The 14,920-nt window shown below is 40.8% G+C and overlaps 5 protein-coding genes and 1 non-coding gene across 8 annotated transcripts; 2 read left to right on the top strand and 4 right to left on the bottom strand.

Moving 5' to 3' along the window:
* Positions 1–596: 596 nt before the first annotated feature.
* Positions 597–1,583, bottom strand: LOC111805120 (ethylene-responsive transcription factor ESR2). The gene has a single exon (XM_023690019.1). The coding sequence runs from the start codon at positions 1,581–1,583 to the stop codon at positions 597–599; it is 987 nt and encodes a 328-aa protein (XP_023545787.1).
* Positions 1,584–3,551: 1,968 nt separating this feature from the next.
* Positions 3,552–5,468, bottom strand: LOC111804875 (protein DOWNY MILDEW RESISTANCE 6-like). Its single transcript, XM_023689683.1, has 2 exons — positions 4,671–5,468; positions 3,552–3,959 (listed from the first exon to the last, which is right to left on the bottom strand). Exons 1-2 carry the CDS (start codon positions 5,457–5,459, stop codon positions 3,699–3,701), a joined length of 1,050 nt encoding a protein of 349 aa, XP_023545451.1. The 5' UTR covers positions 5,460–5,468; the 3' UTR covers positions 3,552–3,698.
* Positions 5,469–6,481: 1,013 nt separating this feature from the next.
* Positions 6,482–9,195, bottom strand: LOC111804876. Of its 2 annotated transcripts, XM_023689684.1 has the most exons (3): positions 8,239–8,395; positions 7,928–8,155; positions 6,482–7,831 (listed from the first exon to the last, which is right to left on the bottom strand). In XM_023689684.1, the coding sequence occupies exons 1-3, from the start codon at positions 8,354–8,356 to the stop codon at positions 7,413–7,415; spliced, it is 765 nt and encodes a 254-aa protein (XP_023545452.1). In that variant the 5' UTR covers positions 8,357–8,395; the 3' UTR covers positions 6,482–7,412. The 2 variants fall into 2 exon arrangements, with proteins under 2 accessions (XP_023545452.1, XP_023545453.1); XM_023689685.1 differs by lacking the exon at positions 8,239–8,395 and adding an exon at positions 8,517–9,195 and having other exon boundaries at positions 6,482–8,155.
* A 52-nt stretch (positions 9,196–9,247) lies between these two features.
* On the top strand, positions 9,248–9,321 carry TRNAN-GUU. Its single transcript has one exon. It is a non-coding gene; the product is annotated as a tRNA-Asn (tRNA).
* Positions 9,322–9,368: 47 nt separating this feature from the next.
* Positions 9,369–11,673, top strand: LOC111804955 (ARM REPEAT PROTEIN INTERACTING WITH ABF2). Its single transcript, XM_023689796.1, has 2 exons — positions 9,369–9,945; positions 9,983–11,673. The coding sequence occupies exons 1-2, from the start codon at positions 9,617–9,619 to the stop codon at positions 11,472–11,474; spliced, it is 1,821 nt and encodes a 606-aa protein (XP_023545564.1). The 5' UTR covers positions 9,369–9,616; the 3' UTR covers positions 11,475–11,673.
* A 679-nt stretch (positions 11,674–12,352) lies between these two features.
* Positions 12,353–14,909, bottom strand: LOC111804954 (F-box protein At1g70590). 2 transcript variants are annotated; one of them, XM_023689794.1, is made up of 4 exons: positions 14,062–14,897; positions 13,580–13,713; positions 13,045–13,227; positions 12,353–12,797 (listed from the first exon to the last, which is right to left on the bottom strand). In XM_023689794.1, exons 1-4 carry the CDS (start codon positions 14,864–14,866, stop codon positions 12,630–12,632), a joined length of 1,290 nt encoding a protein of 429 aa, XP_023545562.1. In that variant the 5' UTR covers positions 14,867–14,897; the 3' UTR covers positions 12,353–12,629. The 2 variants fall into 2 exon arrangements, with proteins under 2 accessions (XP_023545562.1, XP_023545563.1); XM_023689795.1 differs by lacking the exon at positions 12,353–12,797 and having other exon boundaries at positions 13,087–13,222; positions 14,062–14,909.
* Between the last annotated feature and the right edge of the window lie 11 nt (positions 14,910–14,920).

The following is a 14,920-nucleotide window of genomic DNA, read 5'->3' as shown; positions in this document are numbered from 1 at the left end:
TTTTTTTTTTTTTTTTTTTTTTTTTTTTTTTTTTTTTTTTTTTTTTTTTTTTTTTTTTTTTNNTTTTTTTTTTTTTTTTTTTTTTTTTTTTTTTTTGATATTAAAGTGTAGCTTGGGTTGGTAGTTTCTACTACAAAAAAAGGTTAAAAAAAGTAAAAAAAAAAAAAAACATTAATTTGATATTAATGGGTGGAAATAATGCAGCATTATTTTAGATTTAGAGAAGAATTTATAGATTTAAAATAAAGTAAATTGAAATAGAATAATTATTGTAGGTGTGAATGTTTAAAAGAGAGTGAAAGGTTAAAAAGCAATAATGGAAGATGAAAAGAAATAGAGTATTAAATGAACTCTTCTCCTTTACTCTCTTTCTCAGCCTTTTCATTGTCCCATCAATGCCTACCAATAACTCTCCATATATATAAATTATTTGGCATCCATGCACGCCATGCAAAGTATTGAACGTCCTGATCTAGGGTGAGATATCTTGTGTATTCGTATTAAACTAATTAAATACAAGAGGTGGAGGAAACTATTTTTTATATCTTTTATTTTTATGGTAAATCAAAATATTTGAAAGGAGTTCGGAGTAGTGATCATAACACAAAATACACGCTCTCAGGGCATTGGAAGATGTCATCCACCATCACATTCTCAGGATTCCCAAATACACGCTCACCACCTTCATTAAACTCCGCCTGGATGCTACAATCTGGGTAATCCAATAAATCCAAGTCAGTAGTGAAGCTAGGTGAGTGTTGGTTCTTCAATTCATCCGCAACCGGGTCGGATTGATCATCGGAGTTGGCTTTGGAATAATCGGATTTCGGGAAGAAGCCGTGGATTATCTCTTCCAGCAACCCCGAATCGGGGGAGTCCTTTGGGAGAAACTGGGAGGAGTAGTAGTTTTGTTGTTGTACGGAGTGATCTGGGGGAGAGGCTGCTATTTTGGTCGCCAAGGTATTATTAATCAATGAAGGGGGCTTTGGATTACTAGCATTGGCAGAAGGGAAGTTGAGGAAATCACGAAGAAGAAGCATGTCGAGAGTGGGAGAAGCGGTGTTCATCCTCTGCGCTCCGGACCACACGAACTCGGCCCCACGGCTGGGACTGGAAAACATGGGCCAGTTGGATGCGTTCACACGGGGGAGACCCGGGTGTGATTGTTTAGGGAAATTGAAGCGAGGGATTACATACTCATCCCACAATGAGTGAGGGGGTGGGGAGGAAGGGTATACGAAATTGGTGCGAGCCTTCAGGCCACGCATGGACCGTGCGGCGCAGTCGTACGCACGTGCAGCCTCCTCCGCAGTGTCGAACGTCCCAAGCCATCTTCTTTCTTTGGACTGAGGGTCTCGAATCTCCGCAGCGTAACGCCCCCACGGCCTGCGCCGAACTCCACGGTACCTCATTGTGGCAGTAGTGGAGTTGTGATCTCGAAGGGTTCGCTTGAGACCGGTGGCGCTGGTGGGAGCGGCGGTGGTAGTGGTGGCGGTGGACTTCATTTGGTAGTCGAGGAAGGGATTATTGGTGGTATTAGTATTATTAGTATTATTGTTGACACGCCTGAAGGAGTCTTCCATTTTGAAGAGAGAAGAAGATTCAACGGGGAGAGGGCGTGTTGTGTTTCAGCAGTGGGATTGGTATTGATGTCACTGCGGCTGCAGCCGGGCGCGTGTATTTATAGTACAAGAAGAGGAGAGAGGTCAAGGTGTGGGGTCCCCATCATTTCCTCTCATATACTTTTTCACAGTTGCAAAATTATTTTTGTATTTTAATTCAATAATGCACTCGTTTCTTCATCCAAACAAACCATAATACAATTATTGGAAGTATAGAGGTTGGCGGTATTAATATCTCTTTACATATAAATGGGTAGTAATAAAGTTTTTTATTTATTATTATTTGTTATTTGTATATGTATTTTATGCATAATGGGTAAATATGAATTAAATGCCTCTACGTACCATCGTATAGATGTATAACTGGGGCATTTTATAATATATGTAATTAATATGCCTTCCCAATAAATTAAATTAGAGGTTTCTGCATATAAATTTTTTTTTTTAAAAAAGTTCATATATCTAATGGTTGCATGAGTTTTAAAATATATATATACATATACATATATATATGGATGATGGCCTCCTAAGTACCACTTTTTAGATGTCATTAATGATAATTAATGAAAAATCAATAGGTACGCGAAAAGTGATTAGTGAAGCTACGCCACCTTGGCTACTTTTTAATGGAATACTAGTACGTACAAGTATTAATTATTAATGTACACAAAAGTTTTTTTTTTTTTACAAATAATTATTTCTAGACACAATAATGTAAAGTTCTTTTTATATTATGAATACTCTTTACCTTTAAAATACGATTTTAGTCTATATACATCGACTTATGCGTATATATTTAAATACCTCAATTTAGTTATTGCAGTTGAGTGATGTGTTCCTTTAAATATGTTTTGAACTAATCAAGATTTTCATAGTGTTTAAGTTTTAACCATGTATGAAAAATTGTATTTATAATTACATTTAAAGTGTATTTTAAAGGCAACCTTATAAATTTATTATTAATTACAAATATTTATGAGTGGTTATGAATTTTAATATTGAGAAAAGGAAGAAGAAAGAAAGATATATAGATATCCGCGTGAAATCATGGGACTTGTTGGTTTTTATTTATTATTAATTGGGTGACATTTATTTGTCATTCCTTTTCAATACAAAATAATGTTTCAAATTAAATAATATTGTCTGAAGTAAATAAGAATTATTGAATGTCCGTGAGTGAATATTACATGTTTTTAGTTACTACAGTCCAATCCTTGTAATAAATTAATAATTCCATCACAAACCAAACTATATTCCTTGCACTTCTATTATATAATAATGTTTTTACTTATATATATAAAAAAATATATACACATGCCTTTAAATGCCTTTCTGCGTCCACTTTAATTATGCAATCCCCTGTATCAATTTTTTTTTCTTCCTGAATTCCCCCTTTAATAATGCCTCATTTAATTCTCACAAATGCAATTTTTTTTTTATTTCTTTATAAAATATTATTTTATTTAAAAACAATAAAAACATTATACTTCCCTTCCACAAGGGGAACGTACAAAGATATTTAGGGCGTTGTAAATGGTAGTAAACAGTATTGGACGTGGCATTCTACCATTGGTCCATCCCCATGCATGCTCTCCTCCATTTTATTTTATTTAATGCACATTTATAATTTTTATAATTCCCAATTTATACCTCTGCACCACCATTTAATTTTTTTTTTCTTATTAACTATTTATATTTAATAAAATGTGGAATATAATTGGGCGCTTCACTTTTTAACCCCCACCCTCCTATCGGTCTCACATTCATTTTCCTTTTCTCTGCCCCCACTTCTGGTTCCCAACTAAGGGTGCATAATTAATTAAATAAATATACAGTTTTACGGATCCAAATTGTAAGCTGAAGTGGGATGAGTCATCCAATGACGTGGCATCGCTGTTGGCATTTTGGAAAAAAAACACACGTGCCAAATAACCAACCATTTATCTGATGTGGCATCGTATTTACTACTTTCATTCAAGAACAAAGGGAGAGAAATGGTGTTTTGGTCCAGAACAGCATTGGGTGTTGTACAGAATTGGGCCGAGGGCCCATTTGGTTAAAGGAACAAGCAAGCATTTAGGTGTTGAGAGAGTTGGTGAGCTGGAAAGTCTCCTTGACTCTTCTTATTGTTCCTTCTTGTGCGCGGAATTCGTGCATGAATTGTTTGTAAGTGAAGGTTTTGTAGAGGGGCGGGTGGTGTTCGTCCGTCAGCTCCTCAATGGGCTTGATCACCGTCTCGTCGTTGGGTGCATAGAACATTACTAGCGATAATCTTCTCCTCGCACGGTTGGTTACAGCCCTGTGGATCACGCTTTTATACCTTCCATTGCTCAATACCTTCAAAATCCACTCTCATATTTTTTAAATTCCAAACTATGGAATATAGGACAGATTTAAGCTTTCAATATTTTGTAAGCAAATTAACAACTAAATTTGGGAAGAAACACAAGTGTAGAAGATCATATTGTGACGCCTCGAACAATGTTAGATTAACACGACTCTCCACAATGGTATGATATTGTCCACTTTCAGCAAAAGTTCTCATGACTTTGCTTTCTACTTACCAAAATGTCTCATTCAAATGAAGATAGTATTATTTGATTATTCCCTAAAAAACTTAGTCATGTCAATAGAATTTTCGAGAACCAAGTATTGTAAGTCTTGAAGGCATAGTAAAAAAATAACTAAGACTCCAAAAGAAAATGAGTCGAGCCTCCCGCCTCGAAGGCATAGTAAAAAATGACTTAGACTCCAAAAGAAAAAGGAGTCGATTAAGGGGAGACGTACTCTGTTCAAGGGGAGGTGTTGGATGAAAGTCTCACATCTACTAATTTAGGAAATGATCATGGATTTATAATCAAAGAATATTATGTGTGAAGTCTTTTGGGGAAGCCCAAATCAAAGTCACTAGAACTTATGCTCAAAGTGGACAATATCATACCATTGTGGAGAGCATTGGTTTGAAGCCTTAGAAGAGTTGTGATTCCTAACAAGTCCTGTTCATCTAACCGGGGTTACTTGGAAAGCAAGAAAAATAAAAACACAAACCTGAATTTGATCGGCCACGTTAACTACCAATGAATTTGGATGAGGAAGGAGAGAGACCCATTGCTGATCTTTCATGATCTGAAGGCCAGCGGCCTCTTGGGACTGCAACAGCACAGCAATGGCCACAATATCAGTATGAGTGCCGAGGCCCATGGTGAGCTCTGGTTGTGGGCAGGGGGGATAGTAATTAGCCTGCGAGTACAGCTCCGGCTTCTCCCCTATGCTTCTCTTGAGAGCCCCCTCGTCAAGCCCCAGCCCCAACGACATGAGCCCCAAAACCCTTTCCATTAACCTTCCCATTTCCCTGGAGTACTCCCCGTACACTTCCCTGTACTGAGGTGGGTTTTGGGGTACGTGATTTAGAAATTCCTGCCCCGCCGGATCCCACGGAAGCGTGAAGGTTTCGCTCCACAGATTGATCTTCCGCCCCTCCACGTCCTTGGCGTAGTAATTGAAGATTTTAACTTTCTTAGTGTGATCCGTGGTCACGTATTGGTTTCTTTGTTCGGGAGGGAGGTGGAAGAATTGGGTGGTGGTGTCCAAGACGGCGTCGCATAAGCGTTGTGGGATCCCGTGGTTGATGACTTGGAAGAAGCCGAAGCTTTGGCAGGCTTCCGATACTTGGTGGACGAGAAGGGATTGATCGTGAAGATCTAAGTCAATGGTGGGTAGGGAGATGGCGTGGGATACGTGTTGGAGATCAGGTCTCATATGGTCGGGGAGAACATAGGAGGAAGAAGAAGAGAGGGAAGGAGGAAGAGAATCGAAGGCCATTTTGAATGTTGCCATGATGTACTTGTTCTGTTGTCAACCTAAGCTAAGCTGCGGGTTGGGAGCTTTTGGTGTTTGGAATTTGGAAATTTATAGAACACCAACAAACTTCCCTCCTCCCTCCTACCACCCAACCCAAAACGATTGCTAAAACACCTCCATCTCCATATTACACTTCGTCACCCATCACACCCTCTTTCTTCCTCTTCCTCTTCCCTGTTTCTTCCATTTTGCCAAACATCAAGGGTATCATTATTGTTTTGAGGTAATTTTAGTTCATTCATATATCTCTCATTTGTTTAGGAGTTATATGCACGCTAGCTTCCGCCTTAGTTTATCTCTAAACCACATCTTACTCCGATATTACAAATGGCATCCGAGATGTACCTCTCCCCGAACCAATGACGTTACTATATGATTGTGATATATTGATTAAAAAAATAAAAACAAAACATATAATTGCATTTTCATCCTCTATTAATAAAATGAAAGTGGGAGAGCTGTAATTTGACTTAGAGAGATTGAAGCATGTTAGAAAATAACGTTTGGGATGGAGCATTCATACATACCAAAAGGGTTTGACTTTGTGGGCACATGAAGAGAGAGGATGAGGGCTTTGTGTACCCAAATAATAATTTTGAATGTTATTATTTAGGAATCAAATATAAAAAAAAGTTGTGATTAATGATTGAATGATTGTACAATCCAAAAGTCCTCCACAACTTAACCAAATTATTAAAGTCTAAGTCTTTCGTATAAGCTAAATTAATGAAGGTTCTCTTCATATTCCATCATCCATAAATAAATAACTGATTAATTAACCCAATTTGGATAGCCTACGTCCTATATTTTGTTGGTATTGCAATTTTATTATAATCCCAATTCCCAAGAGTGTATTGTTTAGTTGGATTGGGGTGGGATAATGGACTTGGATTTAGGGTGTACCAATGAATTAGGCCCATGCCCACAATTCAAGTGTCCCCTTGTTGTGTCTGGTTAGAATGATGTATTATGTTAGAAGAAAGTAGAGGAAAAAGATATTTATAATCCAAATAGATTCTGCTTTATACTTTCCCTTTATTGTTTTAATTACTTTTGGATGTCTCTTTCCAACAGGAATCTCCATTTTTGTGGAACCAAACCCAACCTCTTCCATCTCTTTCAAATCTCATCCGTTATTGTTTCCTGAATATTTGCCTTCTTTGTTTATGGAGATTCCTTATTAAATTCACCTGCATCCCTCCTCCGCCGTTTTAAGGAGATTCTCCAGCCGCAGCAATTCACTAAGGAAACTAATTAAATTACAGTTTCAATGATGAGAGGGCGAATTCAATTAAGAAAGAATTTGGAGTGGCGGAAACTTACTCATTTGTGCCCGCAGCTTTAATCTCCGAGCCCAACAGTGAGACAGAATCTCACTCCTGCCAAAGCTCCTGGACAAAAGAATCACACAAAATGATTTCAAAACAGAGAATAAACTTCCACATGTTTGATCACACAAACAAGAGCATGCAAGGGAATACACTTGTTTGTTCCTCAGTTACATAAAACAGATAGATAGCATGCAAGAAAAAGTAGGCGGGGGCAAAAATAAAACAGATAGATAGCATGCAAGAAAAAGTAGGCGGGGGCAAAAATAAAACAGATAGATAGCATGCAAGAAAAAGTAGGAGGGGGCAAACGACCGCGGGGGAATTGGGTAAGCCAAATTTATCACAAGGCAAGGATGGAAGAAGAACAAACTCAACTCAACTCAACTCACCACAGTATTAAGTTGGGGATCCGTAACGAAATTGGACTGAAAATTCATTAATCGCAATGCAACCAAATTAGCACAGCAGAGACAATTACATTGTATCAGCCTCTGAATTTTAATTTCCTTTAAGTGGATAATATATATATGCATATATAATTCAATTGATTTGGTTTCTGTTTGGCTATCCGGTTCCCTCCCTGCTGGAAGAGTTAGGGTTATTCCCAGCTGCGACCATTGTGGACGAACATGCGGCTAGAGCTTCCCTGAATATTATATACACTGCAAGGAACCGCAGATGCAGATCTCTCCAAGTAGGAAGCATGTGGCGGCGACATCCGACGAAAGCAACGGTGAGCCGCCGACATCGAGGACAAGGAGGAGGAGGAGGAGAAGGAGGCCATTGAAGAAGGAGGCGAGATTCTCTTGGCATATTTAGGAGGGAAAAGGAATGCTCTGATCTTCAACGACGAGGAAGAGGAAGAGGAAGCCGCCCGATCGTATTCCTCGATGAGATTGGCGAGATCTTCATCGGAGGTGATGGAGACTAGAGCATCCAGATCTTCCTTAGGCAATTGGCAACGAAAGCTCACAGAAATTGATGTTCCGCAGAGCTCCCCGAACTTCAACAGAAGATCTGTCGTGTAAGATTCAGAAACTCCGAAGTTAAAAACCATAACCAAATCAATCGGAAAGTGGAAGAGAGAGAGAGAGAGAGAGAAAAGACGGTTACCAGAGAAGGAAATGGAGCGGTTGAAAGCAAGAAGGCGGGTTTCGCCACCGTGATAACGGAGTTCGCCGTCGGGATAACGAGGGAGAATCTTGCCGCCGTAGCTGCAGAGGAACTTGATGGTGGGAGTAGGTTTGAAAGTGAGTGCGGTGCGGTGGAGGGGAGGTCTGCCCATGTGTCGTCGTATGCCTTGTTCTTGTTCTTGTTCAACCGGAACGGAACACCCTTTCCCTGTATTTATAGACTTTCGATTATTTTCTCAGGTTAAAAGAAAAAAAGAAAAAGAAAAAGAAAAAGGAAAACCCGGTTCAAACCGAAGTGGTGAGAGAAGAGAAGACAGGGTGGATGGAGAGCAGCCACGTAAAAGAAAGGAAGGATGAGACAGCATGAATTGTGACCCACACATTTTATTTCCTCCCTCATCCATGCCATATTTAATATATAACCCAAATGAATCAATATATATATATATATATATATATATATATATATATATATTTTAAATTACAAAAAAAGAAAAAAGAAAGAAGGGCGAAGGGTCATGGGATGGGGCCACCTACACGTGGGGTCGTATTCACATAATAAGCCTTACTTATTTATTAATTTGATTTAGCAGGGGTGGATATCGGAATGAGTGAGGAGGGCGGGGCCGGAGGTGTCCAATTGGGGGGACCGTAGTTGTAAGACGCGGAGGGATATGATTGGGGAAAGGGGATGAATGTCCCAATCTATGAATTAATAGCATTTATTAATGAACGTTGATATTTTGTGGGGGCGCTGAGTTTAGCAGATTTTTCTCAGGTTTTGAAGGCAGCGTAGTGCATAGGTAGGCAATGTGATGGGTGGTTGGCATGTGCAACACTTTAAAGGCTGGAGGGGACGAAAAAGAGGAAGAAGAGGAAGAAGAAGAAGAAGAAGACGACGATGGATGGGACGTTGTTTTCCAATGGCGATGGAAAGGAAAAGGGTGGAGCCTTCTTCTTATCCAGAATCGCTTTTACTTCATTCATTTTGATACCCAACTTGGAGGAACATGCAACTTCAATTCAGACATTACGTATCATCTCTTTCAATTCATTGCTTTTTGTTTATTCAACATTATCCCTTTTCCTCTATTTCTTTTTCTCTACGCCCAGATATTCCCAATCATATCTACTACCCAAGAAGATACTCTTGATCAGTGGTGTGGGTGCTTCAAAACTTGGGGGGGGAGGGGAAATGTGGTTGACTGAAAGAAGCCCAGGTTGAACTCCATGAAAGCTTTTAGAATTCATATGTAATCACAAAATAAATATATTATTTGATATTCATCGTGCACGAATAGCTGGAATAGCTCAGTTGGTTAGAGCGTGTGGCTGTTAACCACAAGGTCGGAGGTTCAAACCCTCCTTCTAGCGATTTCTATTATGTTTTTTTTTCTTTTTATATTTATTTATAAGAATTATTGAAGAAGGGGAACGAACGATGATGGAACACAGACCAAAATTCCAGACTGTACTTTTCATTTTCTCTTATTATATTTCCCGATTCTGTCTCATACCCAAAAGCTAAATTGGAAAACCCACCTTCTCTCTTTCACTCCCACTCCCAACTCCGCTCACTTAACTCGGAACGAATCGGTATTTAATTTTACAGCGTTCAGGAGAATTGACGTTGACGGACCACAAATATAGAGTACCCTAACTACCTCAAATGGATTCCGGGGACAAGCGGATTGAAGAGGAACTGTCCCACCCGATTGTGCTGTCGGAGCGTGTTCGCTCTGCCGTCGACGAAGCCGAGTCCTTCAAAAACGAGTGTGCGGAAGTGGGCAAGCAAGTTGATCGCCTTGCCCAAATGCTCAGAACCGCGGTTCGATTCGCTACAGCAACTCCCACCCTCTACGAGCGTCCCATCCGGCGGGTGGTTGCCGAGGTTTCCAAGAATCTGGAGCGTGCCCTAACCCTAGTACGCAAATGCAAGCGTCAGAGTGCTCTTCGCCGCGTAATGACTATCACTAGCGTTGCTGATTTTCGAAAACTGTTCAACTGATCTTCGCCGCGTAATGACTATCACTAGCGTTGCTTCCGTTGGGGATATGAAATGGCTTCTCACTATATTCGAATGCAATGGAGGCGGTATCGTGCTTTCGCTTCCCCCAATTGTAAGCAACGACCCGATTATTGCTTGGGTTTGGTCCTCTATTGCCTCGATTCAGATGGGTCAATTGCACGATCGTATTGAAGGGACCAACGAACTCACTTCGCTTGCCGCTGATAATGAGAGAAACAAAAACATTATTGTTGAGGAAGGCGGAATTCCTCCTCTGCTCAAGCTTTTGAAGGAAGGACCCTCGCCGGAGGCTCAAATTGTGGCCATCAAGGCACTTTATACGCTTGCAAATGATCCGAATAGAGTGAGAACTATTGTTCAAGAACATGGAATCCCGATTATAGTGCAGACTCTTGCAAACTCGCCGATGGTGGTGCAGACACAAGCGGCGGGTTTGGTGGCGAGAATGGCGATGCATGACCCCCTGGCTCAAGAAGATTTTGCACGGGAGAAGGTGATACGACCCCTCGTCACTCTGTTGTCGTTCGAGACTTTTATGGATGAAGTGGGTAGACAAAGCATTCATTCCATTGTTCAGATCAACAGGAACCTAGAGAAGAAGACACTAGTGGATAAAACAGTGGAATACAACCCGAATGCGAGTTCGCAGTGGAAGTCAAATTCTTTGTGTTATATGGAAGGGGGCAGCCGGGGAGGAAATTGCCGGAAAGAGAGGGAAAATGAGAGACCTGAAATAAAGCTTAAGCTGAAAATAAGTTGTGGTGAGGCGCTGTGGATGCTTGCGAAAGGGAGCGTGTCGAATAGCAGGAGAATTTGTGAGACAAAAGGATTGCTTTGCATGGCAAAGATGGTGGAGAAGGAAGAGGGGGAGTTGCAGCTGAATTGTTTGATGTGCATAATGGAGATAACAGCTGCGGCAGAGTCCAATGCGGACCTGAGGCGTGCAGCGTTCAAGACAAATTCTCCTGCCGCCAAGGCTGTGGTGGATCAGATGTTGAGGGTGATCAATGATTTGGACAACCCAACTCTGCAAGTTCCTGCCATAAGATCCATAGGATCGTTGGCTAGGACATTTCCCGCGAGAGCAACACGAGTCATTGGTCCTTTGGTGGTGAAGCTTGAGAGTAGGCATGTAAATGTGGCTGCAGAGGCTGCCATTTCGCTGGGGAAGTTTGTTTGTCCGGAGAATTTCCTTTGCATGGAGCATTCGAGGACAGTAATAGAGTTGAACGGGGTGCCTCTCGTACTGAAGATACTTGGGGAGAACGAGAAGACACAGATGTATGGACTGATTCTGTTGTGTTATCTTGCACTTCATGCGGGCAGCAGCGAGGTTGTGGATCAGGCCCGGGTTTTGACAGTGCTGGAGGGGGCGGATCGCACCATGATTGCCCTGCATCCAGAATTGAAAGACTTGGTGGGGAAGGCAATTAGTCACCTCAATCTGTATCACGCAGGAATGGGAGTCCATTCCAAGGGGCACTTGGGGTTGCCCTAGAACTTCTCCTTTCCTAAATCCAACCGTTTGGTTTACTTTGATGATGGCGGCATGGTATTATGTGTATATCCTCTAAACAAAATGTTCCACAGAGTTGTGTAGAAAATAAAGCTTATACCTTGTTAGCTTCCAATGTTGTTGACATGAATAGAATGGTTAAAAAGATTACAGAGAGGAATGCAGTTTTTCCTCTGTCTTCTCGTTCCGCCTTTAATTGGTTGTTCATTATTCACCCAATTAAAATCCATTTCCTTTGGGTTGGTAGTCGTCTCCAGTAATCTTTTTTTTATGTGTACGTCCTCTAAACAAAATTCTATTCTGTAGTTGATGGATTGTATGAATATGAACCACGAAAATCTGGGCAACAAACGGAATATTAAGTAAAACACAAGACTTCATTAGTTTTCAAAGCATGTTTTCCTACGATGAACAAGCTTACAGTCACCATCCAATGAACATCTTTACCTAAACATGTCCTCCGCTCTTTTTATACACATAACACTCACTACAAGGGTTTAAATCTTCATCTTGTACTGCCTGTTGGTTAGAATCAAATGTTGATTCTCAAGCTACAGACCTCAACAGAGCTGCCTTTTTCGGTTTTAGAAACACAAGAATTAAATCCTGGCCAAAAATCCCCAATAAAATGATAATCACTTGATAACATGATTTATTTCAAAGATATGGCACGTAATCTCAGAGGATCAGGAATGGAAATACAAATCGATCATCAGAATTACACTAATACATATGAACGAATCATATCCAGCACAACCTGAACCAGTGAAACTTGCAAATGAGGGAGTGATACGTGATTAATTGAAAAATGGGAAGGAGCTTCAAAAGACAACACTCATGTAAGAATCCTCTAAAGAAAGTAAGAAAAGAAAAAAGAAGAAGTATGATTCATTCTGAATGCCTTTGAAGAAAAAGATACAGAGAATCCATCTAATAAGTGGAATTAGTATTGAGGCAACTTTTATAGTGACTGACTTCTAGTATTTTAGGATACAATGTTTGCAACAAAAAACGTTCAGACTACTTTTTGTACTAAAGTTCCTTGATTTGTCGTATACATGGAAATGTCTCGTAGAGAGAACAAAAAAGAAGTAAAAGAAAAGATCCAGACGTGCACTAACCATTGTGAAAAGGGGATCAATGAGAAGAAGGCAATGCACGCCAGTTATCAGCAACAGACATGACTCGATCTCGGGAACTTTGCGAAAGTTGTTGGAGAATTACATTCTTGACATGAGCAGCAGCTCTTTCACCAGAGCGGGTTGCAAGTTCCAAGTAGACTACAGCTTTCATCATGTCCCTTTCCTGCCCAAGTACTTAAAAATCAGTACCTACATGAATTTTCAAATTCCAAGTTTTCTTTCACACTCTTTTGATGGAGAATTTGTCAACCTAAACAATCAGGCCCCTTTTCGTTTTTCCTGTTTTCACAGTTAAGTTTTCCATTCATACTACAACGCTCAAATCATTCCGGGGGGAGTGGTCAACACATCTAGTGCCAAAGCAACAAACATCATTGTAAACGGAAAGATAATATTTATTTGAAACGTACAGAAAAGAGATGGAGTCCATGCTCAAATTGAGCTTTACTATGGCCACGATCAGCAGCCCGCTTCATCCACTTTTTAGCCTGCTGATGGTTGTGTACCAAGCCTTCCCCGCAAGAATAGCACAGAGAAAGATTGTACATAGCACGCACATATCCACCTTCGGCGGCCTTCAAAAACCACCTAGCCTTTTTCACGAAAAGGAGAAAAATGAGAAAGGAAAGGAAAAGAGACTGAAAAATCTGACTTTCACTGCAAACTTCTGCAACAATGAATGACTAGTCTTCATCAAATGGTTCATTGGGAGGAAAAATAAGAGCAATAGGTTCATAATCTGGTGAAACTAAGGTGCTTAAATATGCAAAATAATTTATAAATAGGAAGTATGTTCATAAAAGTTGGATAGATCGGAAGAATACACAGCAAGATGGGCCTAATCGAGTATCACCAAAAGGATAAACGGGCAACTAATTCAAACATTATATCGAAACATAAATCTGTCTCATAAGCAAAAGGGATAGGAAGGGGGAAATAACATACAGCTTCCTGTACATTTCGATCCACGCCATGACCCTGATGGAGACACAAAGCAAGTTGGTATTGAGCTCGAATGTTGCCAGCCATGGCCGATTGTCGCAGCCATCTTACAGCTTCAGTGGGATTTGGTGGTTTTGCTGCACAATTCATAGAAAGAATAATGAAAAGGTTGAAAACGATTAATTTGTTCTACAGAGGCAGTACCATTCATCCAGTTATCTACTTAAGCAGTAATACATAATTCACAAATTGTGTCAAAACAAACACAAGGAGAAATCTACATAACTAGCAAGTTCAGTAGTCGAAGGCCTGCAGCAAGCAACTAATGAAACATTTTTTCCGATTTAAAATATAGCAAAAGATCGATGCGTTGAAGCAATTCAAATCGTTGAGCATCCAGTGATTAAGTCTAACTAATAAGATTCTGCTTGTCAATCGAGTTAATACATAAGAGGGGGAATGAAATGGAATAAGATTGAGTATACCGTGCAAAAACGAGATTCCTAGATTGCACTTGCCAGCAGGATCGCCTAGGTCAGCAGCCTTTTGGTACAAGGCAATAGCCTCGCCTTTGTTGCCCATCTCCCAATAGAGAAGTCCAGCATCAACCATAGCAAGGGTGGACCCACGCGCCGCAGCCTTGAGAAAGGAATTAAGAGCCTTGTCAGAATTGGGTCGAACCCCAGCTCGACCATGCTTGAAGCGCTTTCCCCATCGCAGAAATAGCATAGCCTCCCTCAAAGGCCTGAGCGCCTCGAACCAAGGCTTGCATACAAACGACGCAGCTCGCAGATTCGGGAGGTTGAAAGAGGCGGCGATTTTGATCAAAACGTCGTAAGGCAAGGCAGAGAAATCCTGGCCCCCAAAAGAGGAGGGTGGCAGGAAGAAAGGCGTTTGAGAGGAGGAAGAGGTAGATGGTGAGGCATGGAGTCTGTCGGGGAACTTACTGGAAATGGAAATGGAAATGGAATTGGCGTGGGGAGAGAAGTGATCAACATCATCCTCGACCTCAACCGCAGCTTTGCCCTTGACATTGGAGAGAGAAAAGGAAGAGAAAGGAGAGGCATCGGAGCGATCTGGCCAAGTTCTTTGCTTCATAGTTTTGAGGAGGACAAGGCATCTACCACTACTCCATAAACAAATAATCAGAGACAGAGAAGAAGAAGGAGAGGGATTTGGTGGCGCAGTGCCCCAATAAATACGCCCAGTTTCCTCCGCCCCCTCCCCCGCCCCGGAGATCACTGCTTCTCGCTTCTCGCTCGTGTGCCTTGACCATTTCTTCCTTTTCATTTATTATCTCCGACCCCACAACATTCCTTCCAACCAAAATAATCATCCTTTTTT

Source organism: Cucurbita pepo, chromosome LG11 (assembly GCF_002806865.2).
Source record: "Cucurbita pepo subsp. pepo cultivar mu-cu-16 chromosome LG11, ASM280686v2, whole genome shotgun sequence".
In the NCBI taxonomy this organism is placed as follows: Eukaryota; Viridiplantae; Streptophyta; class Magnoliopsida; order Cucurbitales; family Cucurbitaceae; genus Cucurbita; species Cucurbita pepo.
This window is presented reverse-complemented; position numbering and strand designations above follow the sequence as displayed.

Excerpts from the sequence above, each read along its gene's own strand:
- LOC111804876 (XM_023689684.1), bottom strand. The coding sequence starts at position 8,356 with ATGGCATGGATGAGGGAGGAAATAAAATGTGTGGGTCACAATTCATGC. Across the intron at positions 8,156-8,238 it reads TCTCTTCTCTCACCACTTCG|GGAAAGGGTGTTCCGTTCCG; the intron begins GTTTGAACCGGG and ends CTATAAATACAG. Across the intron at positions 7,832-7,927 it reads CCGCTCCATTTCCTTCTCTG|ATCTTCTGTTGAAGTTCGGG; the intron begins GTAACCGTCTTT and ends CTTACACGACAG.
- LOC111804955 (XM_023689796.1), top strand. The coding sequence starts at position 9,617 with ATGGATTCCGGGGACAAGCGGATTGAAGAGGAACTGTCCCACCCGATT. Across the intron at positions 9,946-9,982 it reads GTTGCTGATTTTCGAAAACT|CGTTGCTTCCGTTGGGGATA; the intron begins GTTCAACTGATC and ends GACTATCACTAG.
- LOC111805120 (XM_023690019.1), bottom strand. The coding sequence starts at position 1,583 with ATGGAAGACTCCTTCAGGCGTGTCAACAATAATACTAATAATACTAAT.
- LOC111804875 (XM_023689683.1), bottom strand. The coding sequence starts at position 5,459 with ATGGCAACATTCAAAATGGCCTTCGATTCTCTTCCTCCTTCCCTCTCT. Across the intron at positions 3,960-4,670 it reads ACGTGGCCGATCAAATTCAG|GTATTGAGCAATGGAAGGTA; the intron begins GTTTGTGTTTTT and ends TGGATTTTGAAG.
- LOC111804954 (XM_023689794.1), bottom strand. The coding sequence starts at position 14,866 with ATGAAAAGGAAGAAATGGTCAAGGCACACGAGCGAGAAGCGAGAAGCA. Across the intron at positions 13,714-14,061 it reads AGGAATCTCGTTTTTGCACG|CAAAACCACCAAATCCCACT; the intron begins GTATACTCAATC and ends TGAATTGTGCAG. Across the intron at positions 12,798-13,044 it reads ATGGACTCCATCTCTTTTCT|GAAAGGGACATGATGAAAGC; the intron begins GTACGTTTCAAA and ends GTACTTGGGCAG.